General features: G+C 54.3%; 1 protein-coding gene across 3 annotated transcripts in view; it reads right to left on the bottom strand.

Moving 5' to 3' along the window:
- The window catches only part of TBCD (tubulin folding cofactor D), a 158,141-nt gene that overhangs the window by 15,139 nt on the left and 126,937 nt on the right, over window positions 1–16,065 (bottom strand). For all 3 annotated transcript variants that reach the window (XM_053212069.1, XM_053212068.1, XM_027052133.2), the window contains 10 exons: window positions 15,221–15,252; window positions 10,764–10,826; window positions 9,843–9,919; window positions 8,166–8,247; window positions 5,999–6,117; window positions 5,420–5,511; window positions 4,735–4,875; window positions 1,752–1,835; window positions 1,329–1,487; window positions 1,117–1,255 (listed from right to left, as the gene is read on the bottom strand). In XM_053212069.1, coding sequence (XP_053068044.1) covers window positions 1,117–1,255; window positions 1,329–1,487; window positions 1,752–1,835; window positions 4,735–4,875; window positions 5,420–5,511; window positions 5,999–6,117; window positions 8,166–8,247; window positions 9,843–9,919; window positions 10,764–10,826; window positions 15,221–15,252 — 988 coding nt within the window. The remainder of the gene's footprint in view (window positions 1–1,116; window positions 1,256–1,328; window positions 1,488–1,751; window positions 1,836–4,734; window positions 4,876–5,419; window positions 5,512–5,998; window positions 6,118–8,165; window positions 8,248–9,842; window positions 9,920–10,763; window positions 10,827–15,220; window positions 15,253–16,065) is intronic.

The raw sequence follows: 16,065 nt of genomic DNA, 5'->3' as shown, positions 1-16,065 counted from the left end.
AGTTCATGGGATCAAGCCCTGCATCGGGCTCTGCACTGGCAGCATGGAGCCTGCTTAGGACTCTCCCTCCCTCCCTCCCTCCCTCCCTCCCTCTCTCTCTCTCTCTCTCTGCCCCTCCCCTGCTTGCTGTCTCTCAAAATACATAAAAGTAAACTTAAAAAATAAAAAGCTGCAGAACACAATAGCACCTGGAAAAGAAGTCTGAAAACCAGGGAGGACAGAGCATAGGTGGAAATGTGGGGCGTGGAAACCCTGAACGAGAACGAGGAGGGCAGAGAACGTTCCAGAGGAGATGGGAACCGTGAACACACCACTGGGCGGACAAGGAATTCCAACAGATCACAGGTGGGAGCGTCAGAGGGCAGCTGCCGAGCGCCAAGCGGGGCTGGGCGGCGGGCGGCACCACCAGCCGGGGCTCCCGCGGCAGCAGCTCCCGAGGGCAAGGGCAGATAACAGAAGATGCACGGCCGTCCCCGTGGAAGCCTGCGTGTGACCGCGCAGGGGAGGACACGTGCCCCCCCCCCCCCCGCCCCCGACACTGCTTCTGGGTCCAGTGGAGACTGTGTTAAGGGACCGCATGACTGCTACACCAGCAGGAAGGACAGCAGGTGATGGAAAACACACCCAACAGACCAAACCTATCCAGGAAAGACAGCGCGAAGAAGACAGACGAAGACAAAGAGGGTCAAGCAGCAGCTGGCAAGTGAAGTCCACGTGTGCCAACAAGCCCAGGGAGCACAAAACCACACTGTTCTGTGTTGCCTGTGGCGAGATGCCACGCGCACAGAAGCTCCCCGCAGTGTTCCTCGTAATTCCGTACTCTTCCTAGTGGGCACACCGGCCCACTCTTGTGAGAGGTTAATGCCACCCTTGGGGGTCCTGCCCTGGAAACCCAAGGCCAGGGGAAGGGGTGGACCCTTGACCCCACTTTGACCCCCAAAGCGGGAAAAAAACAGCACACAAGGCGAGCAGGCCTCCCAGAATGCACCTCTCAGCCTCCGGCTGCCACCCGAAAAGGCACCAGACACCGTGTGTGCCCATTCGAACCTCCCACACTGCCCCAGCCCCCGGGCAGACGCCTCCCACAACCGTGGACCTGGGAAGAGGCCTCCTTACCGTGGACTCCGTCAAGCCGCCCACAGACACGGCCAGCCCCAGCAGGACGTGGTAGCGGTAGGCAGGCAGCCCCAGGAGCTGGGTGACGAGAGGGAAGGCCTGGGACGGCGCATTCCAGTTCACAGAGGCCATGTCGGACCTGCAGACAGTGAGCCGACAAGCTGGAGGGTCGCCCGTGCCCACTGGGGGTCGGGGATCCCGGCCTCCCGTACCTGGGGAAGAGCTTTTCCAGCTCTGCTCGATGAGGCACGTGGGGGACAGGGGAGCCACCAGAATGCAGCAGGGCCATGAACACGCGGGCGGCGTGCGCGCGGACCCGGTCGATCTTCTCACTTGCCTGCTGGGCCACGCAACACATGACCTGCTGACAGCTGCAAACCAAGAGCAAGGCTGTTAGCTCCGTGTGAGCCCAGGGCACCCCCCAGAGCAACCCCACAAGCACGGCAGCCACCGCAGCAGACCTGACACCTCAGAGGCCTGAGCACCAGGTCTTGGGTGGAAGCAGTGAGCTGGGGTGGGGTGGGGTGGGGTGGGGTGGGTGGGAGGGAAGGGAGGCCCAAGAGACCCCGGCCGCACCCCTGATGCAGGCACCCACCCGCAGGCCAGATCCAACCCCCACACGGGGGGGCACTCACACAGTGGCCTCGATCAGTTCTGGCTGTTCCCTCGCCACCAGGAGCATCAGGTCCAACAGACTGGTCATAGCGGCCTCACGGACCCTGCAAGGACAACGATGCAGTGAAGAGCCCAGGCGCCATGTGACCTGTCGGCCACACACCCTCAACCAGAGCGAGTTCCAGAGACTGACCATCGCTTCAGTAAGAAACATCCGCCAAACCCAGTACGGGCAGCCGACAACAGCGCTTTCTCCACGCTCCACCAGCAAGGATGCGTGTCTGACGCCCGAAGGCAGATGCCACGTCCCCAGTGTGCGCACAAACACCATGACTCTACCCCAAAACCGGCACAGAAACGTCGGGACAGACGTGTGCAGCGGGTGACCGGAATGTCACTCTCTGCTCTCACAGACTCACTCCACATTCACTCATGCTGAAGAAAACGAAGCTTCCACGCCGTGAAAACCTGAGCCTGTAGCATCACTGACCGACCCAGGGTGAAAGCGGCACTTCAGACTGGGGACACAGCTGAGCAGCAGGGACCACAGACCTGCCCTCTCCGACAGACGGAGGTCCTGGCCCATGGGAGCCTGGCGGACGAACCGAGCGCAGGTGTGGGGCGCTCAAGGCACAAGTTGGCCTTGAGGGGGCTCACAGGAGCTGGGCAGACTGTCCCTGGGGCAAGGCTGCCAACCAGATGCTGCTCAGGACCCAATACACAGACGCCAAGGGTGGGCAGGGCATGGGGGACGGGAGGCCTGAGCGTCCCCATGGACCCCCAGTGTCTGTGGGCACAGCACTCACAGGAGAGGTGGTGGGGATGCACAGAGGACAAACCCAAAGCTGCACACGCCCTCGGGGTCTCACCAGCTCCTGGCAGGGCAAGCACGGGCCAGGGTCCCAAATGCCGGGCTTGGGCAGCTGGGAGGCCACACAGCCACGACCCGACTGCTTGCTGAAGGCATCAGGCAATCTGCACCCACACCGCAGGCCTGACGGATGGAACCTTCGTGATCCCTGCAGGGAAGTGCATTCCCAAAGCCTCCGCAATTCTGAACGTACAATTTCTGGATAGAATTAACACCACAAGGAATAGACAGAAAAACAAAAAAAGACCAGGTGTTAAAATAGCAAAAGACGACAAAAGAAACAGATGCAGGGTTGCCGCAGGAACCACCGCGAGGGACGTGAAGGAACAGAGATAGAAAAAATAAACGAACACTGGAGACTTTCTACTGAGAGTGGGAATCTCTGAGAAAGGACCAAACGTCACTGGGCTCTGACACGCGCTCCCCAATGGTGGGCTCTCGGGAAGGACACGAGTACCTGTGTGCACAGCCCACCCGAGCTTCCTCCTCACAGACGTCAGCGTCTGTACCACTGAGGGACCCATGACAATCCACCATCCTTCTAGCTTGAACTGTGAGGAGTCAGGGTGACCAGGGCCACGTGAGGTGACAGATGGGCCCTCACAGGGGTCACCATGCCCATGCAGGAGCGAGATGGAGACCACAGTTCTGTACTCAGTCCAGGCCCACTGGCCACAAAAAAGCTATTAGCACCTTCGGGAGGGGTGAAGGAACCCGTCCCCACAGCAAACCGCCCAGAGCCAGAATCTGCTCCAAAACCACACGCGCCCCCGCCCCCCACAAAGCAGCAGGAGGAAGAACCCACTCTCCAAGGCGCACAAGTGAGCCCAGGCTGGGGTCAGATCGTCATCACTGACACAGACCCCGATGGGTGCAGCCCCGTGGCCCTCGTCCCACAGGGACAGAGAAGTACAGGGGTCGGGGCTGTGCTGTTGCAGGGGCCACAAGGCAGCTGTCTGGCCTCCCCAAGGACACAGGAATTAGGGAGGTGCCTGCATCTACGAGGACATATCAAGGCTGTCAGGAGCCCACGCGAGTCGTGTCCCTAACACCATTGGAGGCTGAGAAGGAGGGAAAGGGAAGCAGCCCGTGGGGCGAGGGAACATCCTGACAAATGAAAAGGCGGAAAGGTCGGCAGACACAGAAAGTGGGGAAGAGACCAAAAGGAACCTGTAATGATACGACACAGATTCGAATGGCACCAGGTGAGCCGGATGGCAGCATGGACGTGACACAGAAAAGAGCCAATGAACCTGAACATAAATTAGCAGAGTTTACACAACTGAAGAGGAAAAAACTGAAAAAAAGGAGTGGAGCTTCAGGGCTCGCAGTGGAGGGTCTCAGGGGAGATTTAAAAAATGTGGCCAAAACCTTGTCAGATTTGGGAAAACATGTTCATTTCCTTTTTTCTTCTTTTGAGCTTTAACATAAGCTCAACTTCTGTTTGCGTCGTAATAAAAGTGACTCCGTGGACGCCAGCGACACCCCCACCGCGGCCAGCCCCTACCACGGGGCATCCAGAACGGGAGACAGAAGTCGTGCAAGCAGCTCTCAGCTCTGCCGGTCAAAGGGCAAGACGGTCTGGTCTTCACAGCAGACAGAAAAGCAGCCTGAGATGCTGGAAAGGCGACAGCTACTGACGTAAGAACAGACACGACACAAAGACACAGAGCGCCACGGCCACAGCCTTCTCATGGCTCAGGCTGCAACAGGGTGTTGGGGACTTCCTCGCGGGGACAGTTGCACCGGTTTCCTCCTGGTTTCCTGTTTCCCGTCGCAAGGAGCCGAGGTCCACAGTGCCCAGCTCCTTCCTCCTCCAAAGTAGTCTGGCCCCTTCTTGCCCTAAATGGCTATGCTGGGGGCTCTGTTTGTGTGAACTTTCTCAAGAGAGAACTGGAAAGCCAACCACAGGGGCTGGGACAAGGAAGCGACATCAGCGTCTGTGTTACAACTTAGTGTTTTTCAGAGAAGAGAGGAACGCAGCTGAGAGCCAGGCCCGCAGATGCTGTGCTGTCCCAGGAACACACGACTGGGCAAGGACCGTGAACAGGAGACGCTGGACATAGCCCCGTCCACCCGCAAAGCTACTCCCGCCAGGACGAGCAGAGGGCCCGGCGCGCCTGCCACCTTACCATGCGCCCACGTCCCCACGGCTGTCGGTGGTGTAGTCGCGCAGACAGCCCAGCAGCGTGCGGTAAATCTGAGAGACGTTTGCTTCACATACAACTTCGTCTGGGGCCCCTCCTGCTCTCACGCCAACCGTCTGGCAAACCCTGAAATTAAAAACGTGTGAAATATGGCAAGTGTCTGAGGCCCCATCTTTCCCAACAGGAAATGCTCGGAACAGGACAACCTCAGACGTAGATGCAGAATTCCAGAGCTTCTTCCTTGCTGGCACACGGCGAATGACACATTTCCCCCAAAATCACATTTCCTAACGTTTGACCTGTGCCCCCTGGCCCCCCACCCTCCATCCTGACAAGAAGAAAGGAGTAGTGTCATGCAGAGCAGGAGAGGATCTGGAAGAGAGAGGAGAGCACGTCCTGGCGTGTGTGCACATGTGGCCGGCACCACAGACCGCTCCACACAGCACTTCCAGACTCCAGCTAAGGCTCACGCCCCAGTTGCGAGCTGGCCTGGTGTTCCTAAAGCACAGAAGGTTAACATTCACCAAAGCGACAACCAGCGAGAAAATAAAAAGTTACAATGTTGCTTCAAAGTAGATTCATGGTGCGATAGTGGGCTCTCTGGAGCCCTCAGTGTTTGGTCGCTGGCGCAGGAGAGAGCAGAGACTTGGGGGCCAGCCCGGGGACCCACCTCGAGATCGCCTTCAAGGCATCCCGCCTGGATTCAGCAAAGCTCACATCCTCAGGACGAATGAGGGTCACAGCTCCCAGGCCTGCCAGCACCTAAAAGATGGTAACCAGTTACCGACAGAACGTGCCCCGGGCAGACCACCTCCGCAGGGCACCCCCAGTGCCACCTTTCCATCCCATGGCCCAGGGCTGGACATTGTGACCAATGATCAGTTGACTCAGTATCTCGATCCACTACTTCTCCAAGGGCCGTTAGGTCCTGAGAGCCGGGTAGCTGAGTTTTAGGAGGTCTGTGCAGTGCCTCCGACCCCAAGGCATCTGGGGCAGGAGGAAGGGGACACAGCACACGTCTAAAGGCAAGTGTGTTTCCACAGACACAGCAACAGCTTCCCTCCATCAGACTAGCACTCAGCCCCTCCAAGTCCCTCCGGTCACATGAGACCATCCACCAGGCACCCTGAAGAGTAGCACCCTGCTGCCGTCCTCACAGCCACTCACCTGGACGGGTGTGGATTTGTGGTGGGTTCCTGCCTGGCCCCTCCCCCAGCAGGCCCACCTCGCAGGGCTCGGGGCACCTCACCTGCTGCAGCCGGCCGCTCAGGAGGAAGCGCGGGAGGGCACCCAGAGCCAGCGAGAAGCCGCAGCGGGTCAGCTCCTCTGGGCTCTGCAGGTCAGCAAGATACTGCCGGGTCAGCTCCTCTGAAAGAAAGTGACAACAGGGCCGCTGCCTTCCTTCCTGAACACACGCTCCTTAAGACCTCAGAAATGTGAGAGGCAGCAGTGAGAAAAATGGACGAGCCCCGCCAGCTTCTGGAGCAGATGTACTTTAGCAGTAGCTCAGATCAAAACAGACTTGAGACTTTTTATTAGGCCATTTTAATGCATGATTTCACTCTTAGGGGAGTAAATCCAGGAGGGGTCAGGAATGCATGATGGCGCCTGGGTGGCTCAGGCGGTTAAGCATCTGACTTTGGGTAAGGTCATGATCTCATGGTTTGTGGGTTCGAGCCCTAGGTCAGGCTCTGTGCCGCTTTGGATACTCTGCCCCTCCCCTGCTTGTGCTTTCTCTCTCTCTCAAAATAAAAACAAAATCTTAAAAAAAAATAAAATCTTAAAAAAATAAAATAAAATAAAATCTTAAAAAAAAATAGAACCAGTGCAGTCCTATTCACTCCGAAAATGAATGCTCACAGTGGATGTGATGCCCCCCTCACGAGCGAGACAGGCCCCGCGGACAGTGAGTTTGTAGGGGCAGAAGCACCAGTGTGGCTGGGTGACAGCACCACGTGAGCAGACAGACTCTCCTCAGACAAGAGGGCCGCAGTCAGGGGCAGAAGAGGGGACAGGGACACAGGACACAAAGCAGACTCAGGTGACAGTGGGGGGGCCGGGCTGGCGTGCACCAACATGCTCTGCACACCCCAATCCATCTGAGCACCGTGACAGACTCCTGTCCTCACTGCTTAGACTTCGACAAGCACGACCATCGAGCCACGTGCACGGAAACCTCAAGGGCCCGCGTCAGGACGGAGGAGTGCCGCCAGGGCGTGACCACGGCCGCCTGGCAGCGCTGGCTGGGATCTCCGCACCCGGAAGGTTACTCCAGAGCACCGCCCACTCCTCCCATGTGCACAAGGCCATACCGTGAATCGTGACATTATCGTCCCATGTTTTAAAATTAGACTAAATATAAAATGTTACTCTTTATGTGAAACTGTGGTCAAGGGACAAATGTCATAAACTTGGAAAGCCGGTCAGAAGATCCCATTACAGAATATTTTCTTATTTTTGAGAAAAATCACAGAAAGTAGATTTAGACTATCGCACGCACGGTTTTTACCCATTTAACGTAACTTAGAAGAGTGCTTCCTGTACTGCTCAAGAGACGGTCTTGCTACTTCGGTAACACTGTGTAAGCGATGCCGCACGCAGGGCACCACGGCAGGCCAGCGTGAAGCGTCTCCACGCCTCCACGCAGTCCAGATCCCAAAGGCACCCGTGATGTGCCAGACAAACCACCACGAGGGGGTTCCGGGAAACCCTCCAGACAAGAGAGGAAGGGGCCAAGGAACAAGCACCAAGGCAAACAAACAAAATGGAACAGAAATGGGAGGTCCCGTGGGAGGACAGAGCAGGAAGGCGCTCCATCCACGTACAAAGGGAACCTCCAAGCCCAGAGTGGGGAAAGTTTACTTTAAAATGTCATTCACGGGGCGCCTGGGTGGCACAGTCGGTTAAGCGTCCGACTTCAGCCAGGTCACGATCTCGCGGTCCGTGAGTTCGAGCCCCGCGTCGGGCTCTGAGCGGATGGCTCGGAGCCTGGAGCCTGTTTCCGATTCTGTGTCTCCCTCTCTCTCTGCCCCTCCCCCGTTCATGCTCTGTCTCTCTCTGTCCCAAAAATAAATAAAAAACGTTGAAAAAAAAACTTAAAAAAATAAAATAAAATGTCATTCAGGCAAATGCTGCTGACGTAAGTGTGGGTTCTGTGCGTGAGCATCACGCTCGTTGGTGCTGGGTGAGGGGAATGCCCACGTGCCAGGCACACACCCATCTAGAGACAGACCAACGCCTCCAGATGCCCCATGAACCCCATGGGTCCACGAGAGACCGCCCCAGCGGCCATCACCATCTCCGCCCTCCCCAGCTCCAGCCCCAGCTCCCCAAACCCGTCCACCCTGCAGCAGGCGGCAGCGCTCCACGCCCTGCACACCCACGCTTCCTGCAGGAAGCCCCTGTGGCCCACTCACCCTGCCTAGTGGGATCTGCCTCCCCAGCCTCCCGGGCGTAGTACTCGCGGCAGAGTGCAGCCAGGGCCGAGACGGCTGCTTCCTGAAACAGAGCAGTACGTGAGTACCCAGTGCCCCCGTACCCCCCGCCCCTCCCCCGGTGCCCCCCAGTAAGTCTGAAACAAACAGAAACTGAGTCAAGTACCCCTTTCTAGCCCATCGGCTGGTCGTCGCCAGATACAATTAGAACTTAAATGTTTTCTGCAACTAACAACCTGAATGGAAACCTGATTTCTTCCATACAATGCAAGTGTCTTCGGATACAAACAGTTAATAATAAAATGGGGCACTTTTTCTTTCCCAGCAGAATTAAGGGCAAAGCGTGTGTTACACACACAGGAGTAGTGTACAAGTATCGTTTGGAGAGGCGCCGTGGGGCCAGGGTGGAGGGGGAGTGAGTGGGAGCCAACAGCAGCCATGGGCCCCGGGGCCCCCGGCACACCTCCGCTCCCCAGAGGAGGAACCTGAGCTCAAGGTAAGCTTCTCAGGGTCAGACAGACAGCAAAGGGTGAATGCTGGCTTCCTATTTTCTTTCCTGCTGCTCCCCCACATCAGGGAGCTGAGTCCAACAGAGCAGCCCTGGAGAGACACGCCGGAGGCCACACAGGAAGGGCCATTGGCACAGGGATGGACCACACGAGGCAGCACCACACCGAGGGGTCATCTGTGCAAACTGCCACAATCACCGCTGGTGTGACTCCATTGTGGGAACAGTCTTCAAAGGAAATTTTGAGGCCCTGACTGTGAAACATTCGAATTCAGCTAGTAAAACTGTATGTGGGTTCTACAGAATGATAAAGTTCCTTTAAAATAAAAGGGTCAGGAGCTCCTGGGTGACTCAGTAAGTTGAGCATCCGACTTCAGCTCAGGTCATAATCTCACAGCCCATGAGTTCGAGCCCTCGGTCGGGCTCAGTGCTGACAGCTCGGAGCCTGGAGCCTGCTTCGGATTCTGTGTCTCCCTCTCTCTCTGCCCCTCCCGCGCTCATGCTCTGTCTCTCTCTCAAAAATAAACATAAAAAAGTAAAAAAGGATACATTGGAGGCTAGAGCATTAATCATACAGGAGACCAATACGGACTTCCATTTCTCCACCCTCAATACCAAAGCCCCTCCACACCCACTCTAGAACTTCTGTGACAGCTCTGCCAGCCCAAAGTCACCTGTCCCAGGACAGGGCAGCAGCACATGGGCCACCGGACACACACACCCTGTCCTCACTCAAGACAACCAATGCATGCAGGCAGGGACCCTGGACCGAGGTTCCCACATGCACCTGGGCGTCCCAGCAGAGTCTAGCCTTACCACCCCGCAACCCAACAGGACACAGAACGCAACTGAGCAAGTAATTAGTATGCATAAACAGAAGGAATGTGCAGAAGGTGAATCTAATTAAGCCAGAAATGCTAATAAAAAATTTAAATATTCTGGTCATCGTTGGCTACATTAGTTTTCCTGATTATAAATTATACAGACAATACCATCTAGAATTCCAAACAGAACTATGGCATTTATCAATTATCACGTTAGTGTATAAAAGGGACTCACAACCCACACCGTCCTTTGAAACAAACACTAGGAAAAAAATTAATGTCACTTTCCATACAATGGAACAGCCACAGAAATCTTGCTTACCATACCTTGATCTGTTGTCTAGAAGGAGTTGAAATAAGATGGAGATTTCTCAAAGTGTCATCTATCAGCCACTGCCAACCATCTGTCAAACAAAGACAATCATTTTACCCAATTAGGAACATTTAGATGAAATTAAAAACAACAGATCTACCTCATAAAGTGGATGGTAACCCTTCAAGATGAATCTGGAGAAAATCTGAGGTAAACATTACCCAGGCTGCACAAAATTCCAAGGGCCCTCTCCATTCAGAGGGAGAGAGCCTTCCTTTGGCCACAGAAATGTTAACTGTTACCATGGGAAATTTTTGCTCTTTTAATACTGCAAGGTGGTGGCTTCCAGCACCTCTCTCTCAAGCAATGCAACCCCCAAACCCACACGGATGATTACCCAAACATTCAACTCAACTAGACCCCACACTGAGCGAGGAATGCTAAATTTATCCAACCTTCTTTGCGGGGCAGCACAGGGCAAGGAACCCATGAGACTGCAAAGAAAAAAGGCGGCCTGGGAGGTGACCCCAAAGCCCCTTCCTTACTGCCCCTCTGTGGCCAGATGCCACAGAACACGGAGGACGCCAGGCCTGCACAGCGGCCCGGCCCGGCCACTGCTCCACCACAGCTGGCCCCCAACAACCCTGCCCGCACCCGGTCAGGGTGAGGAGCTGAGAAGGCCCGGTACTGCCAAGTCCCGGCTCAGGGGAAGGAGGCCCACTGATCTCTCAGAAGACAAGGGAGAGATTCTCCCTCTTTCTGAGGGGACAGCGTGCGGGGATTCTCATTACTTACAATGGGTCCTCACAGCGATTTCGAAAATGGGCATTCTGAGATCATGAAACATCCTAGCCGGCTCACTTCTACCTTTTAATTTGGAATAGTTCTGGCCGAAAGTGCTACCATGTGAGTCAATGAAGAAGAAAAGCACTTACCAATGATGGCGTCACCTCTAAAAGGCATCTTAGAAAGGGACAGGTTCTCAATCAGAACGCACACTAAGAAGAAAAAGGACAAATACAACGTCATTTCTCCAGAAATGCCCATCACAGCGCCCGCCCGGCCCTGAATGCCCAGACGCTCTGGACACATCAGTGCTGGCGTCCGGCTGGCCCGCGGGGGCCCTGGCGCCTCCTCACCTGTACGGCCTCGGAGAACCTGCTCCAGACGCGGCCAGGCCTGCACAGGGCACTGCAGCCGACAAGCCCACAGCTTACAGGCCTGACCCCAACCCGAAGCCCCAGGGCCAACTCTCAGTTCAGAGGACGCATGTGCTAATGGGGCCATCGATAACCTACGAGTTACCAGGAGCTGTGGCATCTGAGACGCAGCTCCCACAAGAGGAAGGGGGCCCCAAGAACGGAGCAAGCACTCGGGGACACAAGGCCCACCCAGTCGTGCCAGATACCGCCAGCCGGAGCAGCCACACGGGATGCCCCAGACCAAAGGTGAGCCTGTCCCCCTCCTCACAGCTCCTGACTCCCACTACCCGTGACCAGGAACGAGGTCCCACCCAGCTACGGGGGCTCCCTGGCCACCAGCACAGACTCCAACCACCACCCTGCTTTTCTCTCTAACGAGGCAACCAACGGCCGGAGACCTCACACCACTGTGAGCAGACATGTGGTGCTCTGTACTTGGGACACAAAATTAGTCATTCAGGATCTCTCCCGACGGGCTGAGTGCTCCCTCCAGTTCTCGGCCACTGCACACGAGGTCGCCACACACGCCTGTAGACACCGACTGCCCACCTGCCCTTACACAGCTCTGCGTGCGGAGCCCCCGTGGTGGCACCCGGGTTGCAGGAACGTACACACTTCTAATGGCAAGAGACACCGCCCGAGGGCAGAGTGGAAAGCCTGTGACAGCTCACACTCCAGGGGCTAGAGCCACCTGGAAAAAGGATGCCGCTGTCCTCTAGGCACCTGTCAGCAGCATGGGGGCCACCACATGTGCGCTCACGGGGAGCGTCCGTGTATCTGCTCCGGCAATTTGAAAAGATCTTTCACTGTAGTCCAGGTGCTTTCTCTAACTCTGCGTTGCCCGTTCAACGGTTTTCACAACTTATGTAGACAAGCACATGATTTTCTACTGTTTCCAGTTGTGGAGCTACTGCTCATTCTGTGGGGTGTCTACGTGCCAGAAGCCAACATCAGAACACAAGACAAACCTGTGCCCCAGTGAGGACCACCTGAGGGAGTATGTCTGGGTCTGCTTTCCGACGCAGGGAACACAGGCTCGTTGCAACAGAAGCACAACACGTGAGGCTCTGCAAGCTCTTTCTCTGTGCTTCTGTGTAGCTTTGAAATTTTCCAGGTTAAGTTTTTTAGAGACCGATGCTATCCCTACAATGTCTCCTAAAATTTCCTGGAAGTTTTTTAAGTTGTGTTTTTTGCATTTAAGTTTTTAATCAGAAATTTCGTTTTGGATATGCATGAGGTGGGGATACGATTTTCATTTCTCCCACACGGCCATCCATGACCTCATCGCTCCTCAGTAAGCCACCTTCCCCACCAACGCTGGAGGTACCTGTGTGTCATGTGTCAAATCCCATAGGTGTTATTACATCAGAGTCTGTTTCTGGATCCTGTCTTCTGTTCTACCATTCTGCCTGCCTGCTCCTGAGAAAATGCCACTCTGCTTCGAATCGTTTTACATAGTATGTTTTAAGGACTAGTAAATCCGAGTCCTCAATATTTAAAAAAATAATTTTCTTAAAGATTTGCCCTACACGTGAACTTTAAATGCATTCTTTTAAGTTAAAAACAAAAACAAAAAAGAGCTTTATAATTTCCTGTGAGTCTACAATTATTTCAAAATAAAACTTTAAAAGAAAGGTTACAGACCAGGTCACTCAGACCAACCCACCAGCTAAGACAACATTTTTAAAAAGCTGGACAAAAGTAGAAACAAACTCTACGTGCTTGAAGTCACTGGGGAGCTTCCAGGGGAGCACAGACGGGGGCCACACCCCTGGCCCGAGCGGCTTCTGCCAGAGGAGGCTCACCCTCAAAGCCCAGGAAGATGGCCAAAGCATCCATGAGCCTCCAAGGGCCACTGGGACAGAGTGTTGAGTCCAGAGCGACTGAGGGAAAACTGAGAAACCTTCACACGGCCTTGAATCCAAAGGACCACACCCCAGACACAAAACACAGGTCTGCTGGCTTCAGCCAGCATGGGATCTCTCAAGGCCCAAAAGGGTTGGAGGTGCCCCAGACTGCTCGCACCCCTCGCCTCCAGCCAGAAGCCAATGTAAAGACCCTCTGGGGTAGGAAACGAAGTACCTCTGTAACTTCTCAGACCCAATATCCAGGCCTACACAAGCTCTGGACAATGGTGTTATTAGACATCGATTCTAAATGCTTATTTTGCTCAGGGGCACCTGGGTGGCTCAGTTGGTTAAGGTTCCAACTTCAGCTCAGGTCACAATCTCATGGTTCTGGAGTTCGAGCCCCATGTCAGGCTCTCTGCTGTCAGCACAGAGCCTGCTTGAGATTCTCTTTCTCCCTCTCCCTGCCCCTCCCCTGCACACACACACACGCACGCACGCTCGCTCTCTCTCTCTCAAAATAAGTAAAATAAACTTTAAAAAATAAATGTTTATTTTGTTCAAAAAGGTAAATTATTAAAAACTATGACAATGATATAGAAACTATTAAAAAATAAACTCTGAAACACAAAAACACAAGAATTAAAAATCCAATGGATGAGTTTAATAATAAACTGAAGAGAGAATCTGTGACATGGAATATGGGGCAAATATCCAAACTGAAAAGGACAGAAAAGCAGGAGACGGACAAGACGTGCAGAGTGGAGAAGTAGGTCTACCCTGCGGAGCCTAGAGCCCCAGAAGCAGCGGGAGAAAGAGAAGAGCAAAATTTGAAGACATGATGGCTGAGTTTTTCCAAAAGTGACCCAAACAAGCCACCGACGCTACGGATTATGGAACCTGTTACCCCCGCTCTAGGTTTGCTGTGTGAGCCATGAAAACCAGACACAAAGACACAACCTCAAAGAGGCCAGAGAAAATAGACTGCCAGGAAACTTCTCCACAAAACAGGAAAAGAAGCTGACAGAATACAATGCTGTCTTTAAAGTGCAGATAAATATGTGCATAAATAAATGAGGACCATCAGTTCTATACCCAGCAAAGATACCCTTTAGGAATGAAGGTGTAGAAAACGTAGAAAGACACTTGCAGACAAATCAGAGTTTATTGCCAGCAGACACACACCGCGGAAAACACTAAAGAGCATTTGGTGTTCAGGCAAAGAAAAGGATCCCCTTGGAAGTTCAGAAACACAGAAAGGAATAAAGAGATTTTTTTTAAGGCAGGTACAAGGATATGTTTAAATGAATTTTAACTGGATAAAACAGTCCTCTTCTATGTGACTTAAATCCACAAGAGATTGGGAGACATTAGGAGAGTAGTATGTGGGTCCTCACCTCCCACACTAGGAAGCAAATTAATAATATGTGTTCAAGAAAATGCTGGGGCCTGGGGCACCTGGGGGGCTCAGTTGGTTAAGCATCCGGCTTCAGATCAGGTCACGATCTCACAGTCTGTGAGTTTGAGCCCTGTGTCAGGGTCTGTGCTGACAGCATGGAGCCTGCTTAGGACTCTCTCACTCTCGCTCTCAAAAATAAACATTTTTTAAAAAAGAAAATGCTAGGGCTCACTTCCTCCTGGTGACTAAGTGACGATCTTCCATATGCCTTGGCTGGCCTCACCATCCTCTATCCTGTACTGACCTGGCAGCAGTACCCACTGACCAAACAGGCTGGAAGCCAGGGGCCCTCTGAGCAGCAACACCCCCCAAGGCGCCCCTTCTAGGCAGCCTCCCGGCACAGACAGCAGGGGGAGACAGGGAGGGGAGGATGGAGGGCCCCCCCCCCCCCCCCCCGCTCAGCACCCCTGCAACAAACCACAGAGCACAGCTATCCCCCAGGGCAAAGCCCCCAAGAATCTGGGGTGCTATGAAAACACTAAAATAGCAGTTGCTTTTTTTTCATCTTTGGACAAAACAAAGCAGTTTTTCTACATGGTAGTTACTCTGGCACAGGGGAGCCATGGGTGCTGAAGGAGGAGGAGGAGGAGGATGCGAGGAAAGGCCACCTCTCCTCAAGTCTTTCCAAGTAACACCACCGAGACACAAGTGAGCCAGGCGGGGACTCCCTGCTCCCCCGTCTATCACGGCTGAGCCGACCTGGGGGGCAGGCCTGGCACCACACGCTGCCCAGGACATGCATGCCACATGGCGTGGACTCTGGGGTGCACCTCGCCAGCAAGCAAGCAAGCAAGGGCTTGAGGGTACAAAGAACACGCAGCACTGGAGAGTGAAGCAAACGCCCTTAGGACTTAGTCTCACACAAGCCCGGGGCTCAGACCTACCTGCTTGTCTCATGAGTTCTCCTCCTAGACCCCTGAAAATCAATGAAAACATTCAGAGTTAACATCTTTTACCACACAGAACACGAAATATCCTCACTAAGTAACAGGTGAAACTTCAGGCTGCAAACACCAGTAAGAGGCTGCTGAGCCACATTTGTTACCGCCAGGAAACCGCTCTTTCAGCGAGAAATGGAAAACGTGCTATAACCACCGCCTTCCAGATGGGGTCATTCTGATTCTTGGGTTCCACCGGGCACTATAATCCTCACAAGCATTAACCACACTATACGGTCACACAGAACAAGTTCCAAATACTGCTCGGCTCTTAGTCTGTAAGAACAAGGGATGCCAGGAAGCTACCAGCATCCAGCCCAAGGAAGCCATCTGCTGATGTCCCTCGGGGAAGAAGCACTGCCCGTTCCGGACACCTAATGCCTGACGCTGACCTTGGGAAAAGAGGTGGGTGTGAGCGTAAGAGCACTCCATGAGAAGACTACAGGGCAGTTTAGGAGACTCCTGCTTCTGGCCCAGACAGTAACAAGACTCGCCCTCTTGCCTTAAACAATTAGGCAACTGGATGAACTCTAGGAAAGGAAAGCTCTGACACTGAGCACAGAGTCTGTGGGGGGAGGGAAGCAGGCAAAGCCTAGGACACTCCCAGGTTCAGGATGACGGCCAAGTCGAGGAGCCTCCCGTCAGCAGAGTCAAGGAGGTGGAGGCAGAGGGTGGGGACCCAGAGCCCTGCAGGGGCATCCTCAAGCCGGGGGGGGGGGGGGGGGGGGGGGGGGCAGGGGGTGTCATGAGCCTCACGTGCAAGAAAAGGAACTACCTGAGCCCAAGAGGAA

Source organism: Acinonyx jubatus, chromosome E1 (assembly GCF_027475565.1).
Source record: "Acinonyx jubatus isolate Ajub_Pintada_27869175 chromosome E1, VMU_Ajub_asm_v1.0, whole genome shotgun sequence".
Lineage (NCBI taxonomy): Eukaryota > Metazoa > Chordata > Mammalia > Carnivora > Felidae > Acinonyx > Acinonyx jubatus.
This window is presented reverse-complemented; position numbering and strand designations above follow the sequence as displayed.